Source organism: Rana temporaria, chromosome 3, assembly GCF_905171775.1.
Source record: "Rana temporaria chromosome 3, aRanTem1.1, whole genome shotgun sequence".
NCBI lineage: Eukaryota > Metazoa > Chordata > Amphibia > Anura > Ranidae > Rana > Rana temporaria.
This window is the reverse complement of record NC_053491.1, coordinates 72,660,592-72,686,499: the sequence shown is the minus strand read 5'-3', so window position 1 is coordinate 72,686,499 and position 25,908 is coordinate 72,660,592. Positions and strand designations below refer to the sequence as shown.

The 25,908-nt window shown below is 38.2% G+C and overlaps 1 protein-coding gene across 7 annotated transcripts in view; it reads right to left on the bottom strand.

Annotated features, from left to right (window-relative positions):
- Positions 1-25,908, bottom strand: part of TCF12 (transcription factor 12) — a 273,710-nt gene that overhangs the window by 4,722 nt on the left and 243,080 nt on the right. For 5 of the 7 annotated variants that reach the window (XM_040342741.1, XM_040342744.1, XM_040342742.1 and 2 more), the window contains 8 exons: positions 23,532-23,610; positions 14,891-14,964; positions 13,870-13,941; positions 11,023-11,214; positions 5,321-5,435; positions 3,862-4,030; positions 3,041-3,273; positions 949-1,103 (listed from right to left, as the gene is read on the bottom strand). In XM_040342741.1, the coding sequence (XP_040198675.1) occupies positions 961-1,103; positions 3,041-3,273; positions 3,862-4,030; positions 5,321-5,435; positions 11,023-11,214; positions 13,870-13,941; positions 14,891-14,964; positions 23,532-23,610 (1,077 nt within the window). In that variant the 3' untranslated portion in view covers positions 949-960. The remainder of the gene's footprint in view (positions 1-948; positions 1,104-3,040; positions 3,274-3,861; positions 4,031-5,320; positions 5,436-11,022; positions 11,215-13,869; positions 13,942-14,890; positions 14,965-23,531; positions 23,611-25,908) is intronic. The other 2 variants (XM_040342743.1, XM_040342748.1) reach the window with 1 other exon arrangement.

The window sequence follows — 25,908 nt, the reverse complement described above, 5'->3', positions numbered from 1 at the left end:
GGCAACTTATCAGGAAATGTGTCACTCTCACTCGAGTATATCAATTTTACATCCACCGCTTTAAAATTTCTTGCACATTATCAGACAAGTATGTCACTTTGAAGTCACCCCCTCTGTTATTTTCACAATGCTCCAAAATGGAGTTCACCCTTTTATTAGTTTGACAAAAACATATAGGTCATGCGGAAATAAAGCAAACTTATTTCTCTATGCCACTTTGCAAGCCCCAAAAGTATCCAATTCACCCATTGAACAGATCTTTTTCCTACTACATAAGTACTGTCTTTTTTAAGAATTTAATAAAGTGTTCTATAGCTAAAATCTTCATTTTTAAACATATGTGCCGGGGACACGGAGAATTGTTAAGTTTCCCTCAGCAATTACAGGCATACCCCACGTTTAAGTACACAATGGGACCAGAGCATGTATGTAAAACAAAAATGTGCTTAATGTGAAGCAATACCTTTTTTTCACTTCTAGGCTGCAGTGTGAATGTCAGGGGCTGTAGTGGGGGCGTCAGGGGAACACTCACAGATAGAAAATGTAAATAGGCTCATCTGATACAAGGGGGGGCCGCACCAATTCATCCCTCGGACATTGCGCTGTGCATAGAGGATACTGGTGTTGTGGAGAGGCTGGATGGCGTTCTGTGGCTGACAAGGAAGCCAGAAGAACCACCGTGCGGAAGTGATGTCACCGGCAGTGGGGAGGCGGCCAGGATACACACAGGAAGCGCACACTGGAACAGGGCAGGCTACGTGCTCAGAGCTTCAGTTCTGTCTACTGTGGATGCACAGCTCGGGAATGTTTGTACTTGTGAGGCACTTTATGTACACTTGCGGGTGTACATAAAATGAGTGTCCGTAAAGTGGGATATGCCTGTACAGAGTTCAAACTAACCATAACAAAAGCTGATGTACTGTACTAAGCATTTATTGCATTGCTTACCTGGCTGATGGTTTACATATGACCCATAGGGTTGGTAGTATCAGTAAGTCCAGGATGAGCTCCCGGATGTGTATTTGGGGGTTCTACCGATACGGCAGAAACTTTTTCTTCTTCCCTTCTTTTAAGGCAGGCTGCTTTGGGATTGAGGTTCCTCTCTGTAATAGATAACATATTACATAAACTTTTACTAACTGTATTTTGGAAAACACAATATAACTTTCAAATGATTAAAATTCAACAAACAGACTCTAAAAACAAAAAATTTTAAATAATGCAGATTAATATTATTTTAATCTATACTACTGCCATTAACTGCTCTTAAATGACTGAGAAGAGATAGGTGCTACACTATGAATGATGGGCAGTGAAACAGCTGCACTGTCTGAAAATTAGGTTTCCAAAGATTTTTGCAAGCATTTTTAAAAAAATTCACAAAGTGGTGTACATGTGATTTTGACAAACTTCAAAAATGCTCCAATAATTTTAAAGGATAACTTCACTTCTTAACAAAAAAAAATATTGCAGGTAAAAATCTGCATTTATAATTTGTTTGTTAGAAATCTGTAAAGCATTGGGTGTAATGCCACGGTCCTGCATACTGTCTGTGTAGCGGTCACCTGTACCTCCGATATGGGCAGGCAGTTACTGAATGACAGGAAGCTCAATGAACTACGTAGAGCCGCAAAGGCTGTTTGTACTTTTAGTTCATTGATTCACAGGGATCTGTGAATAAATGACACGGTCATGTGAATGGCAACGATTGCAGGGAGAAGATCCCCGGCTTTCTGCCACAAGGAGCAGGAAATTGGGGGGAAAGGAATCTTATGCTGAACATGTTACATGTTAAACCCTAAATATGGGTGTAACATGCTCAGAAAGGTGAACTTATCTTAATTTTAACATTTTTTTAAGTTTTCATGTTTTGATTTTGAATGCCTGTTTAATACATCTAGTGTAAATGAGTAATAAAAAAGGGGTTGAATCAAAGTTTGATATACAGCTATATATATATATATATATATATATATATATATATATATATATATATATATATACACACATATACACACACATATAAACTTCAATTAAAGCATGTAAATATAAAATATTACTTATGAATAATTACTGAATGCAGCAAGTGATTGATAATTCTCAAGTTAAAGCTGCGGCTTGTGCCTTTTCTTTTTTTTTTTACCTCAACAGCACAAGAGATCAGATTACATAGCCTGTTGAATGACTCAGGAGCAGGGTGGATTGGATAAAAATGTTGATCTATGTATGGGAAGGCTGCTTGTACAGAAGGCGATTTCTAATGATTTCTGTACAAACAGCCTGTCGGCTACAGGCGGCAGCATTGATCAGTGTATTCTGATTGTGGAAGAGTCTCCCTGCTGTCAGTATATGATAGCTCAGCAGGCAGGGTTTCCACATCTACACATTCGATTCGAATTGGATATGTATTTTTTCTCAGTCAGTAGGCTTCTTAGGGCTGGGTTGCGATGCAGAAACCAGCTCAATTCCTGTGCGGGTTTCTGCATGGCATGTCTCTCACAGGCAGTTCACACTGTACTTTGCGAATTGTTACGGATGTCAATACAAAGTTAATGACACCCCCCGATTGGTTCGCATATCGCAGTGTGAACTGTGAAATGGTTCAGGAATTGGATCGCATAGGTGTGAAAACCCATGCAATCCGATTCCACTGCGGACCAAAAAAAGGGTCCAGCATAATTTTGGTTCGAATGCGATGCAAATTCAGCCATACAATCTGTATGGCTGAATATACATCGCACAGGCATCGCATGTGATCTACACAGCAACACAGCGCAAATCACATGCGATGTCGGACATCGCAATAGTGTGAACCCAGCCTTATACAGAGGATATCAACTCTCATACACTTAGTGCTCAGCTTGGGACAAGTGCCATAGATATGCCTTGAAAAATCTTTGTTAAATATTACAAGCAGGGAAAATATAGAAATAATAATAAAAAATAAAAAAACACCGCAAGTCAAAACCAGCAATGCAATTAAGAGTTTTACAAAACTCCACAAGTGTATTTTGTTACGTTGTAACAGCAATGGACTAACCTCTGACTTGCTGCTCTAGATTAAGAATAACGGCTACAGCCTGATGAAGAATTAGCAGTTTTGTCTGTGGTTTTTCACTCTTTAGGTGTAACTGGCACATGCGTCCAAGCTCTTTAAAGGCTTCGTTTATGTCTCTAACACGCAAACGCTCTCTTGCGTTGTTTGCCATTCTCCTCTCCCTTTCTCTCTCGAGCTTCTGTTCCGGATTTAAATCCTCGTCTTCATTAATACTACTGGAATACATGAAAAATATTTATAGTTATGGGGAATTAAAATGCTTTTTTCACAGCAACACAGATTTTGAACAGCAGTTAAAATACATGACTTTAATCAGGAATCGATGGCTACCATTTAATTCTCTGTACCATCTAGCTGAGCACATAATAATAACATTCGCAAAGCAACACTACACCAGTCCAGATGGTGACTTCAGAGAATGCTAATTTAAATTTTTAATAGAATTTACAATGTATTAATTATGTTTCCTTGTAGTCAGGCAGTCTTCTTAATAACCCTACTGGGAGCCTCAGCAGCTTGTGCAAGCTTTCCTCTTCACAAACTAAGCACATCTATGGTTGTCTGCAAGTCCGCAAGGGAAACTGTTTGATTCATCTTCATCTTCCATGAAACATACTTCTCTGCCTAGAAAGTGTCAGCGTGCTTTTAAAGGAGCAGGCTAGAACTAGGCTCCCCTTGTTAATTACAGTAAAAACTGTTTTGTGAAAAAAAAAAAAAAAAATTGTACTCATTTCAGCATTCTAATGTAATTTAGTTACAAAAATGCCATTAAGACTCCATCAGTAAGGTAAATTTTTAGATACCTTGTCCTCCCTCTAGAACCTTTCAGGTCACTCTGTGATCCTTCATCATCTGATTTCATGTCATCTGATGAACCATGATCGTGAAGGTTCTCATCTTTTTCTTTATGCTCTGACTTTACTTCTATAAGGGAAGACAATACAGTCTGGCTTGACAATCCACTGGGCAATGCTGTAACAAAAAATAAATAAATAAGCCAACAAACTCATTAGTGAAACATCCTGTATTCGGTTATGCTATAGGTAATATAGCAGCAAAGCATACAAAAAATAAAATAAAACATACATAAGTTCAAATTAAATACAACAAACATTATTTTAAAAACCAAGATCAAGGTATCTTAATACTGGTCTTTAATGAAAAATAAGGCTGGCCATACTTTATACAATTTTCCTTTAGATTTACAAAAAGCATATAATATGAGGTTTTTCGAAAACTGTATAATGTATGGCCAACTTAACTGTTCACATTTTGTACATGTCAGGAAAGAAACACAAGTGTGTCAATCAACAACCAAATAAAATATGTCACCCTAAGCTGGGAACATGTGATTCTTAATATAAGCCGGTTCAGCAGGAACTGGCCGAAATTCGGACAGTGTGTAAAGCTGCCTGTTTGACAGAAGCCGGTCTCACGACTGGCTTGCGTCAAGCAGCTTTGTTGTAGAATCAGCATCTGACCAGTAGCCGATCAGTGCTCACAGGCAATGGCTGTATCAGAGCAAAAATTCTTTATAGGACTCCTCTACACAAGTGCTCTTTGGTGCAGGATCCCTGTAATAAACCTAAGTAGCATCAACTCATTCTCAACTTGTATACAACACAGCGTAGACAGAGAAGGGACGCACAAAAAGCACATGAACAGAACACACTAAGACTAATCTCTTCCAAAAATTATCTCATAACAGTATACACATCATTGTATTGTGGTGGAAGTTTTAGGCCCCATTCACACCTGTGCAATTGGAAGGTTCACCAGAAGCACTTTGATGCTCGACACTAGGATTTCCATTATATTCAATGCTCCCCATTCACATCTGAATGTAGTGTCGCTTGAAGCTCTTTGCTCAAAAAAGTACATGAGGTTCTTTTGTGGCAATTGTGGGTTTTGTCCCCAACAGACTTCAATAGGAAGGCCTGAAAAAAGTTTGTAACGTGTGTTTTCTTGCCTAGTAATTGGCCTTCAATTGGCTAAGGATTGCTCAAGTCTGAAACATGCCCCAAAACACCTATACAAACTCCCAAAGATGCTCACCTCAAGTGTGAATGGGGCCTTATACTTTGTCTCAATGTATTTTAGGGTTTATGGGGAGATCTCTCTACAACACAATTTGTTGTTCTTAAGTAAGTTTGCCAAAAAGTGACTACAGCCAAGATGGAGCTGTAGTAATTCCTAACATGAGAACTTCTTTCATGGTATGTGGGTGCTAAGATTGGTTATATTTATGTGCATATAGGTTACCTCTATAATTGTCTTGGGTTTTATGGTTTATTTCTGTGCTTGCAGCAGAGACTGTGCTGGACAGAGCTGAATGATCACTGTTTAAGCTCACTGCATCTTCTCTCTGATTTCCCAACTAAAACAGACAACAGATACAAAATATTATAAAGCAGAAAGTATCCTGTGATTGTAGAATATGCACAATACTTCATGCCTGCAAAAAAACAAACCAGTATCAGAGGGTATTTAACAAAAATAGACATTTTTGAGGAGTGATGTAAACAAAAAATCCAGCTGTGCTTTTCAATGGCCACAATACAAAAGTCAGTATTTAACATTCCGTTGCTTCACAATGACGTTGGTGATCATTAAACACATTACAAAATCAACATGTATTCAAATCTTCACAGCAAACACAATCTGAGCTCCCGCAGCCATTTAATGGCAATTTAGAGTTTTTATCTTTTTTTTTTTTTTTGCTTTTTTGATTCAGGGTAATTTGAAATTAACAGAATGTACAACAGGCAAAAGGTTGACAGATTCTGGATACATTTTTCAATCTATTTGCGGTTTTGAATTTTGTTTCTGAATAGAATGTCCGCAAAATATTTGCTCTACAAATGATTCTGTATACTAGAATAATGCGTGATTAGTGTGCTCAAATTATCAGACTGCACCAAATAACTTATTCATAAACATATCACTATCACACCATGCAGTAAACTGGATCCCAACCAGTAGTAATAGTCAGGTGGTTAAAGTCAAATTTAAAATAATTTTTTGGAGTTTTAGCAAATACTGGGATATTTCAGTAAATGAAAGAAAACTGCTTGGAAAATATCCAGCATAATAGGGCACTGGTAGTAAACATACCATAGTATACTTGAGATAAGTTGACCCTCAAGAGGTACTTGGTAAAAAAGTACATTAACAAAGCAGATTCAGATAATGTAACTGCACTCCCTAACAAGAAACCTAGAGCTTCTCTGCTTCAAATTAATAGAAAATCCATGACTTGATTGTTTTCTTTGACATTATTCCACTGGCACAGAAAATGGTTAACCTGTGAAGTGACATAATCACACAAACAGAAGTTACAGACCGTCCAAAACCATTTTACTGGATATATTTTAAAGACAGCTGATGAGAATTGTAGGTATGCTATCAATACAATATTTCAAGTCAGAAGTATTAGCCTGTTATTAGGCTTGCACTGTAAAGAATGCACTTCAAGAAAGAAAAATTGCTAATTATGAAAAAAATTTGAGGTAGCGGTTACATCAGATCGATATAGACATTTAGGGCTAAAACTATAACTAATATTTATGCAATAACGTTATATCCTGTCCAAAAAGTAAGCATTACATGGGGCATACATATAAATTGCTTGAATGCTGTTGCTTTTCCTTTTTTTTTTTTACCCTTAAGCCTGGTGCACACGGGGCAAATATCGACCAGTAATGGCTGGTCCAACAGTAACTTTGTGTGTGGAATCGGTTCTTTTTTTTTTTTTCAACCAAAAAAAAAAAAGGATCTGGCACCTGCCTATGTAACTGGAATGAAGTTTCACATGGCAGAAAGTTTAGGGAAATAACCACCTTTGGGTAAATTTTATTTAAACCCCCTATTTGAATGCTAGCAGATTTTAAATCTTTTAACTATTGTATACAATCATTACATTACAAACACTTAATATCGGGCACTTTCATAAGTTTCGTTTAAAAAGCAATTATGAAGCCCAACACTCTGCCTGCTCTTTTTATGATTGGCTAAAACGCTTTGTACGAGTTAAGAGGAAGGTGATACGTCTCTTCTCAGACACATTTAGCTGTGTGTGTGTATAAAACTGCAGGGGATTTGAATTAACAAACTACTCACAGCATAGTAGCAAATCATTTTAGAAAACTTGAAGTTGGCAGTCTCTAGCATGCCTCGGGTCAGTAGCAAACAATATAAAATAATAATATTCCATAACGGACCATAAATGTCTAAAATATATAAAATACTTTCTTTAGGCTTGAACATATTAAATAACATTAAAATTTTTATACATTTCCTTTAATAGTAGTCACATCTAGATTAGTACTCTATCCCCCCTATGCCCATGTTTGCATTTCAGCTGGTAACCCTAGCTGTAAAATTATAATTGCTCACATACAATTGCACATAAAAAGAGAAAGTGTGTCACCAGTATATTAAAATCTTAAAGAAGCAGTATAGATGGCTTATAAAAGCAAATATTTTTTATTAATTTTTATTAATTTTTTAACACCTTAAAAACAAATGACCTTTCTAAGGGGTTCATTTTTATTTACATTGTTAATCTTTCCATTACGTCATCTCACCCAGGAGCATGCAATTCAAGCTTAATCAAATTAGCACCGACTTCCTTTCAGCCCATCTGTAATCCGATTCCATTTGCAAATGTTTCTAGCATGTTTCCTGAAGAATGTAACTTTCACAGTCATCGTTGTCCTTTTTAACTTGAGCTGAGCCTCCGCTTTGTTCTACTCTTTCAACGCCTCTAGTGTCAATCTCACTTGCAAATGCTTGCCGAGGTGCACAATACCCAAAGGGTTAAAGCCATTAAGATGGCAATGTCCACACACAACAGGTGTACAAACAGTTCTTTGTCTCCACAGAGTGGCCTTCTCAGCATGGCCTGATAGGATGGAGTTTTAATTGTACGGCTCATTAGCATACAGCTGACAGTCTGCTGTTTGAGTTCAGGACTGTTGCTCAAGCCAAACTTGTCTACATTTCAATAATTACAGAGACTTCAATCCTCAATAAAACCAGGCTACAACAAATGGACCACATTGGTCTTTTTTTTTTTTTAAGACGCGCTATTTTTTTTTTTTTTTCGTTTAAGAACCTACCAGCACAAATGACCAAACTGTAATGTGTGAGCGTGTCTAATGAGCTCCTTCACATGAGTCAGGGAGCAAATGACAAGTGTTAATTCTGAAGGATTCTTTTCCTGACCGTGCTCGGTCAGGGCAAATACACTGCATGTAAACTTTGCCAGTAGGTACAGCACAACATTGTCATTTTTTTGTAAAGTCACATTAATGACAATGTGAACTAAATGCTTTGCAATAAGCTTAATATCCTGTAATATTCAAGACACCCAAAGAACATACCGCATATACTCGAGTACAAGCTGACTTTTTCAGCACTTTTTTTTTAATGCTGAAAAGGCCCCCCTCAGCTTTTACTCGAATGAGGGTCTTAACTGTTCGGTGGCCGTCCACTGTAGCAAAGCCCCGCCTCCTCCTCGTCAGTGATAGACGGGACACTGATAACAATGCTGGGAAACTGAATCAGTGTCTATCACGGACAAGGAGGTGGTGCCTTGTTACAGTGCATGGCCGCCGACTGCAGTTGCATGACACAGCGGGAGATCAAAGGTACATGAGGCTGCAAATGGGCACAGTGAGGCTGCAGATAGATGGTAAAATTAGGTGCCTCGGCTTACATCCAAGTATAAACGATAAGCTACAATGGTAGCCATGATTATCAGATCTCCATCTACAATGTTAACTGCCTATTAGCTATAACAAAGGAAAAACAATGAGAAAATTCTAAGCTTTAAAAGAAAAGGTGGCAGATGAAATCTAGGCAATCAGCAAAAATCATCTGTTCCAAAAATCAACAACCTGTATTAAAAGAGAAGTATGGGATTTATTGTTTTCCACACTCATACTTACCTAGGTGGATGCAGCATTGGTTCGATGCTGCATCTGTCCCCGGCGCCTCTGCACTGAGAACCGAATGATCAAACACACCCGGTGGCTCGGTTTTTACAGCTCACCCAGCTCTCTTCTCTGCTCCCTCCTTGCTCACTGGAGCGCCAAGCTGTGGAGGGGCGGGGAGCGGCCGTCTCAGGCTCTCAGTGGCTCGCCGAAAGGCTGGATGGGTGTCAGTCCAGCCACCTGGCAGATCCAGCCTTTGTCGCAATGACGCAGTGCCTGGACTGATTTTTGTGACATCAGCAGAGAGCGGACTTCAGACCACTTTGTGCTGAAAACAAGTCACAGGAGTCCAAAACAAGTTGTACTTCTGTGATCCATAGCAGGAGTACAGCCAAACAAGCTTTGGCTGGACTTTTCATTTAACAAATATAATTCTTGAGCCTACTAAACTATCCTAAAATTAAAAGTTAAACTTTAGTCAAAATCTGATCAAGTCCAAACCTACTCCCACCCCCATTCTAAGCCTATTCTATAAAAGTGTATATTACCTGTATATCTGTATATTACCTATTCTGAAGTCGCTATGGTCCAGTCATATGATCTCTCCAGTGGCGATTTGTGTAGAGGAGGAATCACGGTCAACGGCTGAAAATGCCTAGGAGATGACTATAGTGTATCCATTGTCGGCTGTCCCTCCTCTATACTGGAGCCGCTGCTGACAGCTGATCATGGGACCAGACCACAGTGGCTTCAGAAAAGAGAAGCATAAACATTTTTTCTTTACAGGGTTAGACAGAATAGGTTTAGAGGACGAGTAGGTTTAGCCTTAGATTAGAACTTCCACTTTAAGTCATTCTTATTCTGCGCAAGAAAAAGCAACACAAATAAAATCTGACACAACTTAACTTTAAATAAGAGTTTTCCTAAATTAATTATATAAAGGAGGGGTTCTACTCTAATCTAATGTAACCTCTTAAGAGAGAATCACTACAAACATACACATACTAAACCTTTTGGAATTAAATTTAACATTACAAAACATTGTTTTTGCTTCATAAACGGGTCCTGGATTAAGATTCCCTACTAGATAAACATTCTGGTAGTGTCTTAAAATAGAGCATTTAATTTTATGAAAAAAGAATGCATCACTAAGACAACAGCCCTCAAAAAATGGTATAGGAGTCTCTTGAATTACTGTCATTGAAAAAAGGTTAATTTATGTGTCGTTACGTGTTCTAAAAATGTTGCATTACAAAATAATTAAAAAATAAGCATGCTAGGACTGAAAATTATTAGTTTACCCTATTTGCCTTAATAGTTCCCATGCTTTAAAAAAAGATGGAATAAATAATTTTACCCTGCTTAGGGATTACTCTAGAAATTGTTTCCTTTCCAGTGTTACTTCCACTACAGCTGTGTTCGGTCTCTATTCATTTTTGTGGGGTTGAACTGGGGGGGGGGGGGGGGGATAAAATTTTAGGCCTGCTCAAAAAACATTCACATTCAAGCTGCATTCTGCCAGCATCTGCTATTGAAGTCTAGTTCCAATTTACAATAAACAGCTTTTCCAGACCAGAACGCTTGAAATTCAGTCCCTCTTGACTGCTTTTCCTATTCACTCTCCCTGCACAGTATTTCAAGGAGAAAAAATGTTCTGCCAATTATTACACATCTGGAAAAAATGCATGTATAAGCTAAAATATACTCTGCAGAAAGTGTCTGCTTTCGGCACATGGCACAGCAGGATTTTATGGGCCACTGACAAGGTCAGAGTATGCAAGCTATTCAGTTTTCTCTTATTTCTCTTCCTAAATGTTGTACCTCAAATCTAAAATGAGTAGCAGGTGTCTTTACTTAATCTTGTTAGTCTGTCCAAAATTATTATAATGCAGTCTAATAATACATTTTAGTTAACTCCTGCCTGCAAGGATTTCCATAACACTGATCATTTACCAGTCCACACAACATGCTGTTAAAATAACAGTGCAAATCAAACACAACGTAAAAAGACCAGTATGATGCACTTACCAATGAGGTCTGTCTGTTTGGTACAAGTCCAGCTGTTCCATAGTTAGATGTTAGGCTTACAATGGGTCCATTGTGTGCTGCGCCCAGTAAGCTGTGGATATCAGCGGGCATGCTTGTGGAAGGTCCTACTGCATGGTTCCGCAGAACATGTATAGCGTCATCAAGCCTATCCAAACGATCTTCCATTCGAGACTGCAGATGAAACAAAATCTGTTTATTTTACTGTCTAAAGTCCAACATCTTTATTAAGGTTTTAATTGTAGGTTGTGCACCAGCTCAAGCCTTCAAATAACAGTTTTAATTCAGCAACATATGGAATTGTGCCAGTAATTACAGTATTGTAATGTATGCTCTTTACACTTTTTTTTTATTACAAATAGAAGATGCCATACCACGGTTATTTGTGTGTTTGAGCTGTGCAAACATCTTTGCAAGCACGTTATGTTTTTTGTTTAGAACATGTAAAAATGTATAAAAAATTTTTTTTTTATAAAGTTTCTGTAAAAAACATAAAGAGCAATCTCATGCAAATCATATTTTTATGTAAAGGTTTTAAAAATATTGTTCTTCTTGGAAAAAAAATAAAATAAATATTGTTCTTCTAATTATAGATAGGAGCACATTCATTGTAGTTCATTACATATCCAGAGCAATGCCCAGTGGGTGGGTGTTTTGGGTGTGGCGCATTAAACAAAATCCTCTCTAATAAAAACACATGACAGGTGGGAGTTCAGTGGGAATGCATGTAAAAAAGCACCACACCGTTGTGAAGTGGGCCCAAGCTTCCTGCATTGAAGTTCTGCACAATGGTTGTGCTTTACTGTTTATTCTCATAATGCATATTTATAAATCAGACAACTCACTGAAAACCATGCACATGCTTTATACCAGATATATGGTCTAAAAAGTTTCTAACTGAGAGGGTAAATACAGTGAGCAGCTGGGAGCTCTTTTCTACTTGCTAATCTCAAAATATAAATAAAGGCCGAACCTCTATAAATATGAAAAGCCATGTCAAAATTACTTCAGGACAAACACTGCAATAATAACTAAAAATATATGTTTTTTTCCCTTTAATGAAGTGAAGGCAACAGAAAACTAACCACTTCCACTGTGTGCAGGTAACAGGAGAGCAATAAATGGAAAAAATACTGCGCTGTCTCAGTGGAAATGCGTTGAACGTGAAATGATATATAAATCTAGCGAATGAATGCAGTTCCTGCTGCAACTATTCATGTGGGATACACACACAATAAACAATGTAAAAATTATATATAAATTATATACAAGTAGCTGCGCTGCAATAATAAAACACTATCGTTACAAAACGTGATACAAAACGTGAATGAAAATAAACATCAAAATTAAGCCTGTTTGGCGTTTTATGTAATGTAAGCAGATTTATTTTTATTAAATATCCAGTATTTGCTTACTTCACATGGGAGTCTTTTTTTCTTTTGGCTATATGAATATCTGTCCCCACTGAGAGCCTCAATTTTCCTGAAGACCTCCGAATCCTCTGTTAATATCTGGAGTTTCGTATGGATGTCACTGTCTGCTCAGGAAGCTGCTGTATCTACATTTAAAACTACAATACCTATGTATTGAGATCAGCAAAAGGGTCGCTTTGAGGAAAAACCACTGGGAGGCCTTGGACCACAAACCATTCATTAACCTACCCAAACAAGAGTGCATATTGGAGATTAGTGGAGTCGGTAAGGAGATATTATACCAGAGGTGGAGGAACATTTTCTATAAGATCACGGCCCTTTCTCTGCATGTTTTTTTTACAATTTTGGGCCACCTTCTTTCATCCACTTGAGGACTTTCACCCATATATGAACATTCTTTTCTCTGCATTTTGTTTCCCATATGGTTTGCTCCAATGTGAATTAAAACTGGAGAGCTTGTTCTATATTCAGAGAAATTTTGTTTAGCACTTAATTTTGATGTTTATTTTCATTCACGTTTTGAATCACGTTTTGTCACCATAGTGTTTCATTATTGCAGCGCAGCTACTTATATATCATTTATATATAATTTTAACAGGAGATCTATATTCATATTTATAAATCGTTAGGCAAGTGGGGGTTGCCAATTTAAATGTTGGTAAAGATTGATATTTGTGTGGCTAAACAGCAATTTACTGATAGATGACGACTTGAGAAAAGTAAAAGGAATGATAATCCAATTGGCTTTTTCCTCTATTAACTTGTGGAGTTTATTTACAGGATTAAAACATTTGCTGAAACTCTGAAGCAGCCCATAAATGAACAATACTTTAGCTACATGTTAACTGATGCTCAACAGATTTGGCAATCCAAAATACCTAAATCAAAAAGGGATGGGGGTGAATGCACAGACCAAGCCAGAGGCAATAGATGAAGTCATACAAGAGTTGCATTAATTCACAAATGTGACAACTAGACAATTGAAGATATAGCGGTGGCCCATTATGTGCAAACTTCTAAAATTAATGCTCTTTAATTTCATCTGCATATTGGCACCTAACACTTGGCTACAAAGTAATAAGATCACATTTATCAGCCAGACACATTTAAACAAATTCATAAGTATCTCAAAAAAGATCATTTAATCTTGTATTTTTCATTCTTTTTAGTTTAAAAATTTGAAATAAATCACTCATTGAGCTTAGATTTAAAAATTTTATAAAACAGCACAATAGCTTTCGGAAATCAGATTACTTATTTACAAACCGGTAAAAAAATAAAAAAATAAAACATACAGGGGCATTTGTGTCACGCAAAGCAAGGTTTAGGGAAGGAAAAAAAGGATAAAGGGACAAACACAAAACAAATTTCACCAGCTAAAGAGAAATACTACTACCTCACAGACATCCTTTAAGAATGACATAGCATCTTGCAAATGCTCGTGGAGTTGCTGTTCAACCCGATTTTTCTGGCAAAGTCAAGACAGAACAAGAAGCACAGCAAAGGTTAAGATTAATTAAAGGGAAGAAGAGGAAAGGCTGATGCGCGTGTGTGTGCTTGAAATGTTAGTCACATTAATGCAGGGGTCCAATTGTTAAGAAATACATGAGCCTACAGTCAGTCAGTAGAAGACAGGAAGTGAAAAGAAATCATTTCATCTTTAACTTTTATAACCTATACAGTAGTAATGAATGCTTAGAGTTTTTTCATCTTTTCCAGTGAGATTTGGTCATTTTAAGTTAAATTTATACGAGTTAAAAAAAAGTTAGAGAAAAATATTACAATTATGAGTATTCTGTCTGACTAAATAAATACCAATATCATGTTAATTATATTACATGGGATTAATAGCGGAGTTATAAAGTGGAAGCAATAAAGTGGAATGGGTTAAGTGAACATGTTTTTGACAACAAAGCTAAAATGTGTGAAAGCAAACACAGGTGACAGAGAGAAGTGAATGCCTTTATGGTTGGGAAGAGTAGTGGAGATAACTACACTTCATTCAAGCCCAGTAAAGCAGTTCCCTTGCATATGGCAAGTCGGATAAAAAGAAAAAAAAAGTTTGACGCTTTGGTTTTAGGTTCATCAAAACAACTTGCATCATTTCATGAACTCTATGCCCTTTTCACTACACATTAGTGCTGAAAACGAGCTTTGGGTTTATAGGAGGATACTAGCCTCCCATAACAGTAATTTAGCAGCAGCTGTCTCTTAAACAGAGGCTTGACGACTAGGGAACAGATGGTGAAAGACACACCCTATATGTTTTATATTGTTCATTCAAACCAGACCACTTGCTAGCAAAGAATGTATCTGTAACATCATACGGCTGACTTCCTAAAGAAACGGACAGCTATGAAAAATCTAAGAACTTTAAAAGCACACTTTCCATAAAACAACAATACAAACCCACTTACCAGGGAGTGGAGGGAATTTTCATAGTTTGGAGATGACGGTGTTTGCCCTCCTTGTCTAGACCACTGGTTGGCACCTAGTAAGAATAAAACATAGGACTATAAAAAAATTGGTTAACGTACAAAAAGCTACGATGATAAAAAAATGCATTGACTTTTTAAAAGATGTTCATTGCATACTTTTGTGGGGGGAAAAAAAAACATTTAAAAAAGGCCTTGTTCGTTATATGGTTACTTTTGGCTATTTATTAAATCCTAAAAGTGAGGGAATATCCTGATCAACACCAGTTTGAGTGTTTTTTATATTCAAGGAAAATACAGGTTAACAACCGGACAAGGAAAAGCATACCTAAGCATTCACAAGGCTCGTACACACGATCGGATTTTCCGACAGGAATTGTGTGATGACAGGCTGTTGTCGGAAAATCTGACCGGTGTTGTTGAATTTTCCGCCAACAAATGTTGGATAGCATGCTTTCAAATTTTCAGACAACAAATGTGTGTTGTCAGATTATCCAATCGTGTGTACACAAGTCCTTCGGACTAAACTCCAAAGTACAAACACACATGCTCAGAAGCAATGCTAACCATAACACATTAGCAGAAGTTGCCCAAAGGGTGGCGCTAAAGAGCTAAAAAACTGCATAGTTTTGCGTTTGTTGGCCGATTTGTATGCAAGACAAGTTCATGGCCAACACCCTTCGGACAAAAGTTCTACGCTTTGTCCGCAAAAAATCTGATTGTGTGTACTAGGCTAAAGGGTGACCAAAGAGTGACCATTCTCTCCAGTGCATAGTATGCAGAAAATTAGGACATGGCAACGGTAGGAAAAATTCCTCAGAGTTCACATGGAAAAATCTATCCTATATGTACAACCTAAAGCCTGGTACACACAGGCTAAATATCAAACTGGCCACCATTCGGGCCCGTGTGTATGGCAGCCTGTCCAGCTTATGTCGAAGGGGTATGCTAGAAAAACATCTGCCAATCAGTATCCGATCAGCGCTCTCAATCAAAGGTTGCGAGCGCTAAATGGGGTTGCTGTACTAACATCATGCAGTTAGTACAGCAAGCTCCTCATTTTTATTTGATTTGGCCCACTGGGTTTAAAATAAAAAAAACTGATAGTGTGTACCATGTTAAGTCTAAGTGCACTGACTAAATGATTAGGTTTGTGGCCACCTCTATGAAAGGGTATCCTCACTCACTTTAGCAAGCGGAAGGAGTTTACATTGCCATATATCCCCATTGAGAAGAATCCCTTCAATTTGTACAACTAAACACAGGTTTTATTAAATATACTGCAATATAATTGTGTGTCGGTCCAATAACGGTCATGGATGAACAATATTAAACGGCCTACAAAAAAGTGACACCCGTTTATCAGTTCGATGTGGTCTCCTCCCCGTGATGAACAAGACATAAATGATTTATTTGGTCACGCGTCACTTTCCATATAACCTCACCCACTGAATAATGCAGCAACAACATTAATAAATTATGGATATGCCACTGAACACCGAAAAAAGCACATCAAAGAAAAGGCCTATGGGTATGTTTCTTCAATCACAACTGTGTCTGGGAAAGCAGGGATACGTTTATTACAAATTCGTTGCTGGGTATTTCACGAATGAATATCGTTTCCAATGAAAGCGATATACAAAGACAAAACAGCAGTGAGCAGCATTTAGAGAAAAGTCTACATGTCAGATTCCACAAACGCTGGGTGGTTACAGTTTGTTGAGAATGAAGTATCTATGCTGGAAAACGGTTACAAATTTGTACAGATGAATTCTGTGCTTCTTTCTCTAGATACACTAGAAAGAGAATCCATTCTTTCATGTAACTGTACGAAGGGAAGCCACTCTCTTCCTCATTAGATGTGTTGATACAGAAGCTCAGTTTGGCAGAGCTTGTTTTAGCAGCTGCTGCTACTCATCACTTACAAAGATCTACACTGCACAAGTTTTAAATTTACCGCATTAGGTGAATCTTCCTAAATCAATCAAAAAATCACTCAGGAGGGACTAACAAATAAAAGTCGACCATTGAGGCCGGGTTCACCATGGTACGACAAACGCTTCGACATTGGGAGCTCATGTCGCGTGAAAATCCATTTTTCCCTATGAAAGCCGTCTTAACTGGTCCGACACATGTCGGTCCGACTTTGAAAAAAGTTCCTGCACTACTTTGGTCCGACTTTGATCCTACTTCAGCCCATTGAATATCATTGAAGTCGGATCAAAGTAGGATCCTTGTTCTAACCATCCGACTTGTGGCATCCGACATTGTGATTACAGCAGCAGTAAAAGGAATTTAATCTTACACTGGGATTGTTTTGATTGGTCAAAGAACAAGTCAGATCAAAAGTAGTATCCTGTTCATGAAAGTCGGATGGATGTCGGACCAATGTAGGATCAATGTAGGACTGAAGTCGCAGAGCAAAGTAGGATGAAAGTCGTATCACTGTCGTGTAGTATCAGTGTGAATCCGGCCTGAAGATCAACCCCAATGTATCAAAAGGTATTTCCACAGAAAGTCAGAGAACTTCATCTTAATACCAATTGTAACTTCTTCAGAACCAGGATTTGTTCCCATTTTAAACAGAATACAGACGTGTGAATTTTCTTTTACTCATGCCACATCAGTGCCAATTACGTGAAAACTAAAGCAGTTTTAAAACGAATACCTTTTATAGACACTATAAACACCTAATTTTCTTTTTTCAGCGACTGTGCAGTGTTTTCTCTACAAATATCCAGTTTTGATTGTTTTCTGCACTTGAGCCCACATTCACATTGGGCCGATTTGGCATGTGATCTGACATGTCAAATCACATGCCAAATCGGCAGCTATTGGCGGCAATAACACTGTGCAGTGCAGCGAAGCAGCGATTCCCACAAGAAGTTCCTGTACTACTTTTGGCAACTTTGGGGGCATTTGAATAGACATCTAGGCATAAACCCGCACAGATGTCTGTCAAACTGCCCCCTTGAAGTCGGATTGCATTGCCGGTTTGAAATTGTGCGAGTCCAGCTGAACTCGGAGGTGTTCTAACCCGCATCAGTGTGAACCTGGGCTTAAAGGGGTTGTAAAGGTACAATTTTATTTCCTAAATAGCTTCCTTTACCTTAGTGCAGTCCTCCTTCACTTACCTCATCCTTCGATTTTGCTTTTAAATGTCCTTATTTCTTCTGAGAAATCCTCACTTCCTGTTCTTCTGTCTGTAACTCCACACAGTAATGCAAGGCTTTCTCCCTGGAGTGGAGTGTCATGCTCGCTCCCTCTCTTGGACTACAGGAGAGTCAGGACGCACATTAAGACACAGCTCCTTTCTCTATCTGCAACGTAGAGCGCGTCCTGACTCTCCTGTAGTCCAAGGGAGGGGGCGAGCACGACACTCCACACCACACCAGGGAGAAAGCCTTGCATTGCTGTGTGGAGTTACAGACAGAAAAAAAGGAAGTGAGGATTTCTCAGAAGAAATAAGGACATTTAAAAGCAAAATCGAAGGATGAGGTAAGTGAAAGAGGACTGCACTAAGGTAAAGGAAGCTATTTAGGATTTTTTTTTTTTTTTACCTTTACAACCCCTTTAAAGGCCAGTTCACAAAGGGATTGCCCAAGACTGCGCACCTCATTTGTGTGCAATTTCTGTATGGAGCGATTTACACAACCCATTTGAATAGGCTGAAATTGCACTGAATGCAGAAAAAGTAGTGCGTATGCTTTTAAAAAATGCACCACACCAAATTGCATGGTACTGTGGCACTATGTGATTTTGTGCCCGTAAATGCACTGCTTTTGCAACCTGCGTTTGGAGGTTGTTAACATTACACTGTCATCCACATGCACATCACAAGCGCAGGGTGTTTGAATGCGGTGCGGGAAAGCGCGTTTCCCTCGCCGTGTTTTGCTGTAAACCGGGCCTGCTTTGTTAAATACCCACCAAGGTAGAGCAGAGCTGATTATTAACATTTATCAGCCTGGAAACAGGTAGGCATGATGAAGTAAGCATTATACATTGGTAGAATAAAACAGAATTTATATTAAAAGTGCTGGGGAAAACAATAAAAAAATTGAAGGAAGAAAATTCTGTAAAAACAAAACCGTGAAGTTGTATCTTTCAAGCACTGTGTGCTTGATAATGTTAAAATAAAAACAACACATATATAAACGCAGAGTTTAAAGATCTGAATTGAAAGACTGCCAAGTATGTACTGGTTTATTTACTGTAAATTAATCCACTAGGGCCAAAAAAATCCTATTTACGTTAAGGCTAACCATCCGATTGACAAAAAGCAGGATGTTTATAATTTCTGACCACACTATGATAAATCAAATTAAAAAAACAAATGTTAATCAGATGAATGTAATTTATTTTTGTAATGCTAAAATTACAGTATAAGTTCCCATAACATCCAGACAGTGATCTTTTCTATATTATTTTTATGCCATTAAAAAAAAAAAAAATGAATACTGCTGTATCACTGTATAAAAAAAAAAAAAAAAAAGAATACATAAAATCACAGGACTTTTAATGTTGGTCTGAGCATAACAGCTGTTCACATTTTACTAGACAGCTGAAGTGGGAGTGTGGGAGTAGACAGTCACCCACAGTTCATTATTCATACATCAGATAACTATCATACTTGCAACTATTTAGCACAGCGTCTGAAGTTATTAATAATTCAGGAAACATAGACTTAGCCAGCCTACAATATTATGCAGAAAAGGAAAGGGCTAAAGTTAGGCTAAAATAACACTATGTACAATCCTCACTTGCTTTTGAAGAGTCACGTCACCCAGAAAGGGAAGTTGTGTTTTTCTGTCTCCTACCCCCTCCGCTCTATCACCTTTTTTTTATTGCTTTTTGGGAAGCCAGTGTCGGATTTTGACAGGTGCCCACTCCCACACGTATCGCGTGCCCCCCCCCAATCCCTTTGCTGCAGGACCACTCACAAAGCACAGCATGGCTCGTGCATTCACAGTGGGAAGCCGGCTATGAAGCTACAAAGAGTCATGGCCGGATTTACTTAGTTAACATGCTGGCGTCAAGGACCCAAAGGCAGGTGAAGAACCAGCCCAGGTGAGGGTGGCACTGGATCTTTGGACAGGCAAGTGTTCATTTACTAAAAGTCAGGAGCTCCAGCAGAGTTATTTTTTTTCATATAGCCTGAAGATCCTCTTTAAGTAATCTACAGACACAGATACTGGGATGTCCTTTTTTCCATTAAAAAGGTAACATTTTAAATAAAATAATACAAAACACTATTTTATGATTTATTTTTTACATTTTTGTCTCATCTGACCTTATCTAAAACAGACACATTTTAAATCTATACTACAAACAGCACCGGGTGAACTTCAATTAATCCCTTCCTGCTCAGCTCCAGCATGCCTTTTAACTGGGCTATTAACGTCTGCTCAACCACATCACCACTGATTGGCTGTCTTCCTGGTCACATGATCAGAAGCCAGTCCTACCGCCTCCCAAACAATACTAGAGGATCAGGACCTGTTTTTGACAGATCGGTCACTATGCTGGGAGTGTTCTCTAAGCACAGTAACTTTTGCCGTCCATGCATGCATAATTGCAGTGTGTGGGCGTTAAAGCCCTCCCTCTTTGCTGCCACACATATGCGTTTTTCATGGGCAGCAACAGGTTAAAGCAGAGCTCCACCGAAAAGGGCAAGCTCAGCTTATTTGCCTCTGCTGCCACATTTGGCACATTTCGGGGGGGGGGGGGGGTACCTGTTTTTGACAGGTACCTATTCCCATCTCAGGCTGACTTTGCCATGGCAAACTCATCCGGAAGTTCGGACCTCTCTTCCATCCCCCACCACCGGGTCATTCACAAAACGTAGTGCGCTTTGTTCATGTGCAGTGGGGAACCGGCTGTTTCCCTTAGCTGAGATGGCAGTGGCAGCACCCGGGAGCTGTTTTAAAGACTGGCTCAGTGAAGACACCACAGGATTCATGGACAGGTAAGTGTTCTAATATTAAAGGTCAGCAGCTACAGTATTTTTTCTGAAGGGATCTGAAGATTCCCTTTAACGCAAAGTGGTTCTCACACTATCTACATGGAAATGCCAATAATATCTACCTTTATCAAAACTAGAACTGATGATTTGGGTAGCTTTACATATACCATTATGAAAATGTTGTTGGCCTTTCTAGTAAAATGCTGCATTAAAATTCACCAATGTTTTTTAGAAACCATGATAAGAAAATAGAAGGCAATGTAGAGTATCTCATCTACACTCATCTCTAACGAGGGGACCTCCTTTGGATTTCATATGATACAGCAAGAGGTAGTAGCTACAGAACTGATAGTATTATTGCTTTTGTACCGCCAGTAATTTATGCAAAAATGTTATTCAAATTGTAAAAAAAAAAAAAAAAAAACTTTTAAGGTGGTTTTGGGGGGATACCCTAAATTTTTTCAACTTCCCCGAATTCTTATTTCCAATCTAACTATATTAAGGGGGCTATAATATCCCTATGAGTCAATAAGCCCAGGTAGTGGCACGTGCTCTTTATGGGAGGAACCATAGTTCCAAAAAGAAATAGAAAGCCTGATCCACAGCTCAGCTGGCCAAATATGCTGGCTGTCTAAAGCATTTGACCAGGAAGTACTCTAGGTTCACTAAAGACGCCATGCATTTCTAGGTTCACTGAAGACAAAGGAGACTGGTAAACGTGAGTTCAATGTTTGAGTAAATTGTCAGTGATCTGGAGGTTTTTCCAGCTGCCTGAATCATTCTCCATTAGTGACTGCAGCTGGGTGAACGTCTCTAAATCAAAATCATAGTTGCAAGTTATTTTTAGCCTTTGCTCTGCAAACAGTTACAGTGGTGGCAGAAAAATGATTACACATTTCTGCCAACTTTCTGCAGTAGGGAACCCCTTCCTTCTTTACTTTGTTACTTTTAACTGTTGTCCTTTACTATCACAGGGAAAAGATCACTTCCAACCCAACCCAGCTATTTATTGATCAAGTTTTTGCATGCAAGGATATATGAATACAAGAGACATACATCAGTCATGTACAAACCTTGGTATATAAATTTGTCCATACGCAACACTTTAAAAGCCCTTAAAGGTCATCAGCTTAGAGTTAACCATAACTGATGGCCCAACAATTATTGCTCGCATTGTCATGTACAGCAACAGGTATCATGTAACACAATTGCTGTATTTGTATGTAGACCCCCAAACACGCTTACTATTGTATGTGCGTTCGCTTGTATTTAGGAGTGTGGGTTTTAGGTGCTTCAGTGTCATTAACTTTGTACTTTTTTTTTTTTTACTTAACTTTATTGCTGTGTCATATGAGACTGATAAGCCCCCTATATAATCGTATTTTGAGTGACAGATTCTCTTTACTGACACATTAGGGGTCTATTAGAAGCTTGATGTCTCTCCTCCCCTCCACTGAAACGAAGGGAGTGTAGATCACATTCCATTAGTTGTTTCTATAGACACAGCAGTCGGAAGAAAATGATAGCCAAACCCGGAAGGGGTAATATATGTCCCTTACAGATTCTTTCTAGCCAAGTGAGATCATTAGATATTCCCTGGTCTCCCTCTCCTCCACCCAACACCTGCCATTTGGGTCATGGGCCAGAAGGTGGGACAGTGGAGTCTGGAGAATATGATGGTGAGAAGGGGGTTGCACGTTCTGGGGTCTGTGGAAGACATCCAGTGGATCTCTTAAACCTGAAAACTGACAGTGGGCTTGTACTGTTTACACCCATTGCTGGCTGCTGTAGCAGTTGAATGTGTGTGCAAAACATGTAAAAACTTTTGGAAACTTTAGTGTTTCATTAGAGCACCCTGTTCTAAGACCTGACATTTTTGCTATTTCACGCAACCTCATATTTTATTTTTTACCAAACGTGTGGGTATTATAAGGGTTTGTGTACAATAAAAGTGAGCTGAATGCATTTTTTTACCTAAAATAGATTTGCTTAACTGCAATACAACTATTGTGTAAAAAAAAAATAATGAAAATGGTTGAAATTACAATGGTCCACATCTATGCATTGTGTTGTACTAAAATGCAGGTCTGTTGTCTGGTGGAGATGTGTATTGGGGTGCACATGGAAGTGACTGGTTTTAAAATACACTGAGGTTCATGAATTGCAGTGATGCTCAGATTAAGGCACATTTGTCCATGTGTTACAAAATACTAGAATGTGAATCCAGCTTAAGCCTAAGTTCACACATCATTTTGCATGGGCATGGCAGCCTATTAATTTAAATGGGCTGCCGTGCCTCCTGAAATGCAGGGTAAAGGTATCTGTAGCATTTCATAAATCGCAGCTCGCATGGGAACCGCAAGTGCAGTTTCCAGTGCAGGTGCGCCATTGTTATTAATGACACCTGCACGCATCCAGAGCATCTATCTGTGTGGGTGGTTGCAGGTGCAGGAACAGGTGCAGCTCTCCACATCACTCACACAGATGTAATCCTAGCTGAAAAAAGTAAATTCACTACAACCAATAAAAAAATAAACATATTTTATATTATTTCATCTAAAATAGTGTGTGAACATTTACTATAAACTACAAAACATTTTAACATTAACGTAAAATGAATTCAAGCTCAAAATTAAATGGAAACAAAAAACAATAATCTACCCGGCAAAGGAGATGGTGACCCAACTGGTGTTGAAGGATTTGAGGGAAAACTACTGCTGGTGTGTTCTGGAGAATAAATCTAAAAGAGACAAAAGAAAAAAAAAACAGGTAAAGGTTAACCATACCAAGAATTTATAATGCAGACAACTCATTGTTTCAAAGAGTCAGTATGCAACGATCATGCTGGCTGATTATTTTTTTACCAGGCCATGAACATCTTAAAGCATTGGGAGAATAAGAGGTAAAGTCTGGAGACACAGCAATAAAACACCTTTAATGCACAGAATAGTGGGAACTCTGTCTTCTGAAATATTTTGACATTTTGGTTCCTTATGCAATGCTAGTGCAGTCGTCATACAGCAGTGCTTACCTTGCCTGAGGTCAGCCAATTCCCATTGTGTCAATGAAACAAAAGCTCAGCTAAGCTTCCTGCATTTGAAATACAAGGCAATATTTTCACCTCCCAAGAGACAACATGCTGGCAACAGGCCAAACACACTTGAATAGAAGAGTTCATTATCCTTAAAGTTAGCAGCACAGTGCACAAATTGCTTATGAGATCTGAAAGGGAAATACATAGGCTCTGCTTGCAAAAATACACAATACATCCCACACTTTGAGAGGATAATGTGATACGATAACCAAGAATGGTCCTTATGAGTTGTGTATAAGTCATAAACGCAACACTAACTAGAGGCCTGCAATTTCTGTCCTGTGGTGTATAAATTCAATATTCAGCTTGTGACCTGCTTAGCTAAAAATCACCAATATGAATAATTCTTACACCTTCTTCAAGGTCTAAATGGTAACATGACTTATTCTCCATCAACAAATAAGACTCCACCTCCCATCAGTCATGGTCCATTTCTGCCAGCGGGGTGCCAATATGCCCACATCTAATGAAAAGGATGAAGACAAAAGCTACACAATGGGAAGCCCACAGAGCCAGACCATGGAGCTGTTAGTCCGATTTTTTAAACACTGCGGTGTACATTTCAGTTGCCCCTTGTTATGTAAATGTTATAGAGTCTCAAAGCGACAAAGAAACCTAATTCATGAATTGAATTTTAAAGTCAACTTCCCTGAATTCTTATTTCCTTTGTGATGAAAACCGCTGGCCACTTAACTAGACAGACTGCACAGTGTTTCATCATGCTCTGAATATAAGTTACTGCAAAGATGTTTGCTATAATCAAAGTTAAATAGCATGCCTATTTGATCTCCTCAGAATTAAAGCCTGGATGTTTTGATTTGGCATTAGATAATAAAATAAAGCAGATGTTCCTTGCCTTCACATAACTCTCAGCGGGCACAATCTTAAAGGGTTATTATTTGGCAAACGTTCAGGGAAACACATTTGAAATGGCACAAATACCAAGATTTATTTTTCTTTCTATCTACACTAGTTCATTATCCAAACTAATGCATAATCCACAGGGCTTTGGGAACTTTGTGTAAATACTTTCATGTACAATTTTCTTTCTTGGCTACCCCGAGATTAAGACCACAATTATCCAGGCTTAAACCAAAAATAAAAGAATCTTTGCAAATGTATTATCTGGCCCTACATGTTTAATCACATAGTATTCTGTATGCTCTTTAATACCTAAACTGAAGAACAAATGCTTCATCTTCTGATCTTTTACACATGAAAGGCCTTTAGCAAATTTGTGATCAGCAGAGCAAAACAAGCATCACATGTGCAATTGTGTCTTGGGATCATGAAGATTCTATTATAAGTTATAGTTGTATTATTATATTAAAAAAAGCATTTTGACAAAAGAACTGTTATTATTATTAAGGTGAAAGATCTTTATTATCTATCAATAACAATGGTCACATTATATAATTTAAAAAAGTAATGGTGGTAAACATTTAAAAAAAGTTTCAAAATTCTAAAGTGAAATTCTGAAATGTAACAGAGGATGCGAAGTGTGCAGACTATGGCATGCATTCATAGAGCAGATGGAATGCATCTCTTTTGGAAATGACAGCAGTGATTTATGGAATGACCTGGCTGCTCCCTGCCAAGCAGCAACATAGGATGACAAAATCAAGTCGCCATGACAACCATAGCCCACCCAGCACAAAGATAAAACATCTTTGCCTTGGCTTTATTACCCTGAATTTGGGAGTGTTTCTAAAACAGCAACTAGGATGGGGAGAAAAACCTAACAAAAAATTTAGGTTGGTTGGGGGAAAAGACAGCAGGATGTTTAATCCATATCAAGCAACTGATTACCTGTATATAACCATATTACACGATCATGTACTACAATTCCATTAAAAGAAGAAAAACCAAAGTGCTGATTTTTTTTTTATTTTCCAACATGTAACAGACATTAAAAAACAAAAAATGTTATATGTACCTGCTCCG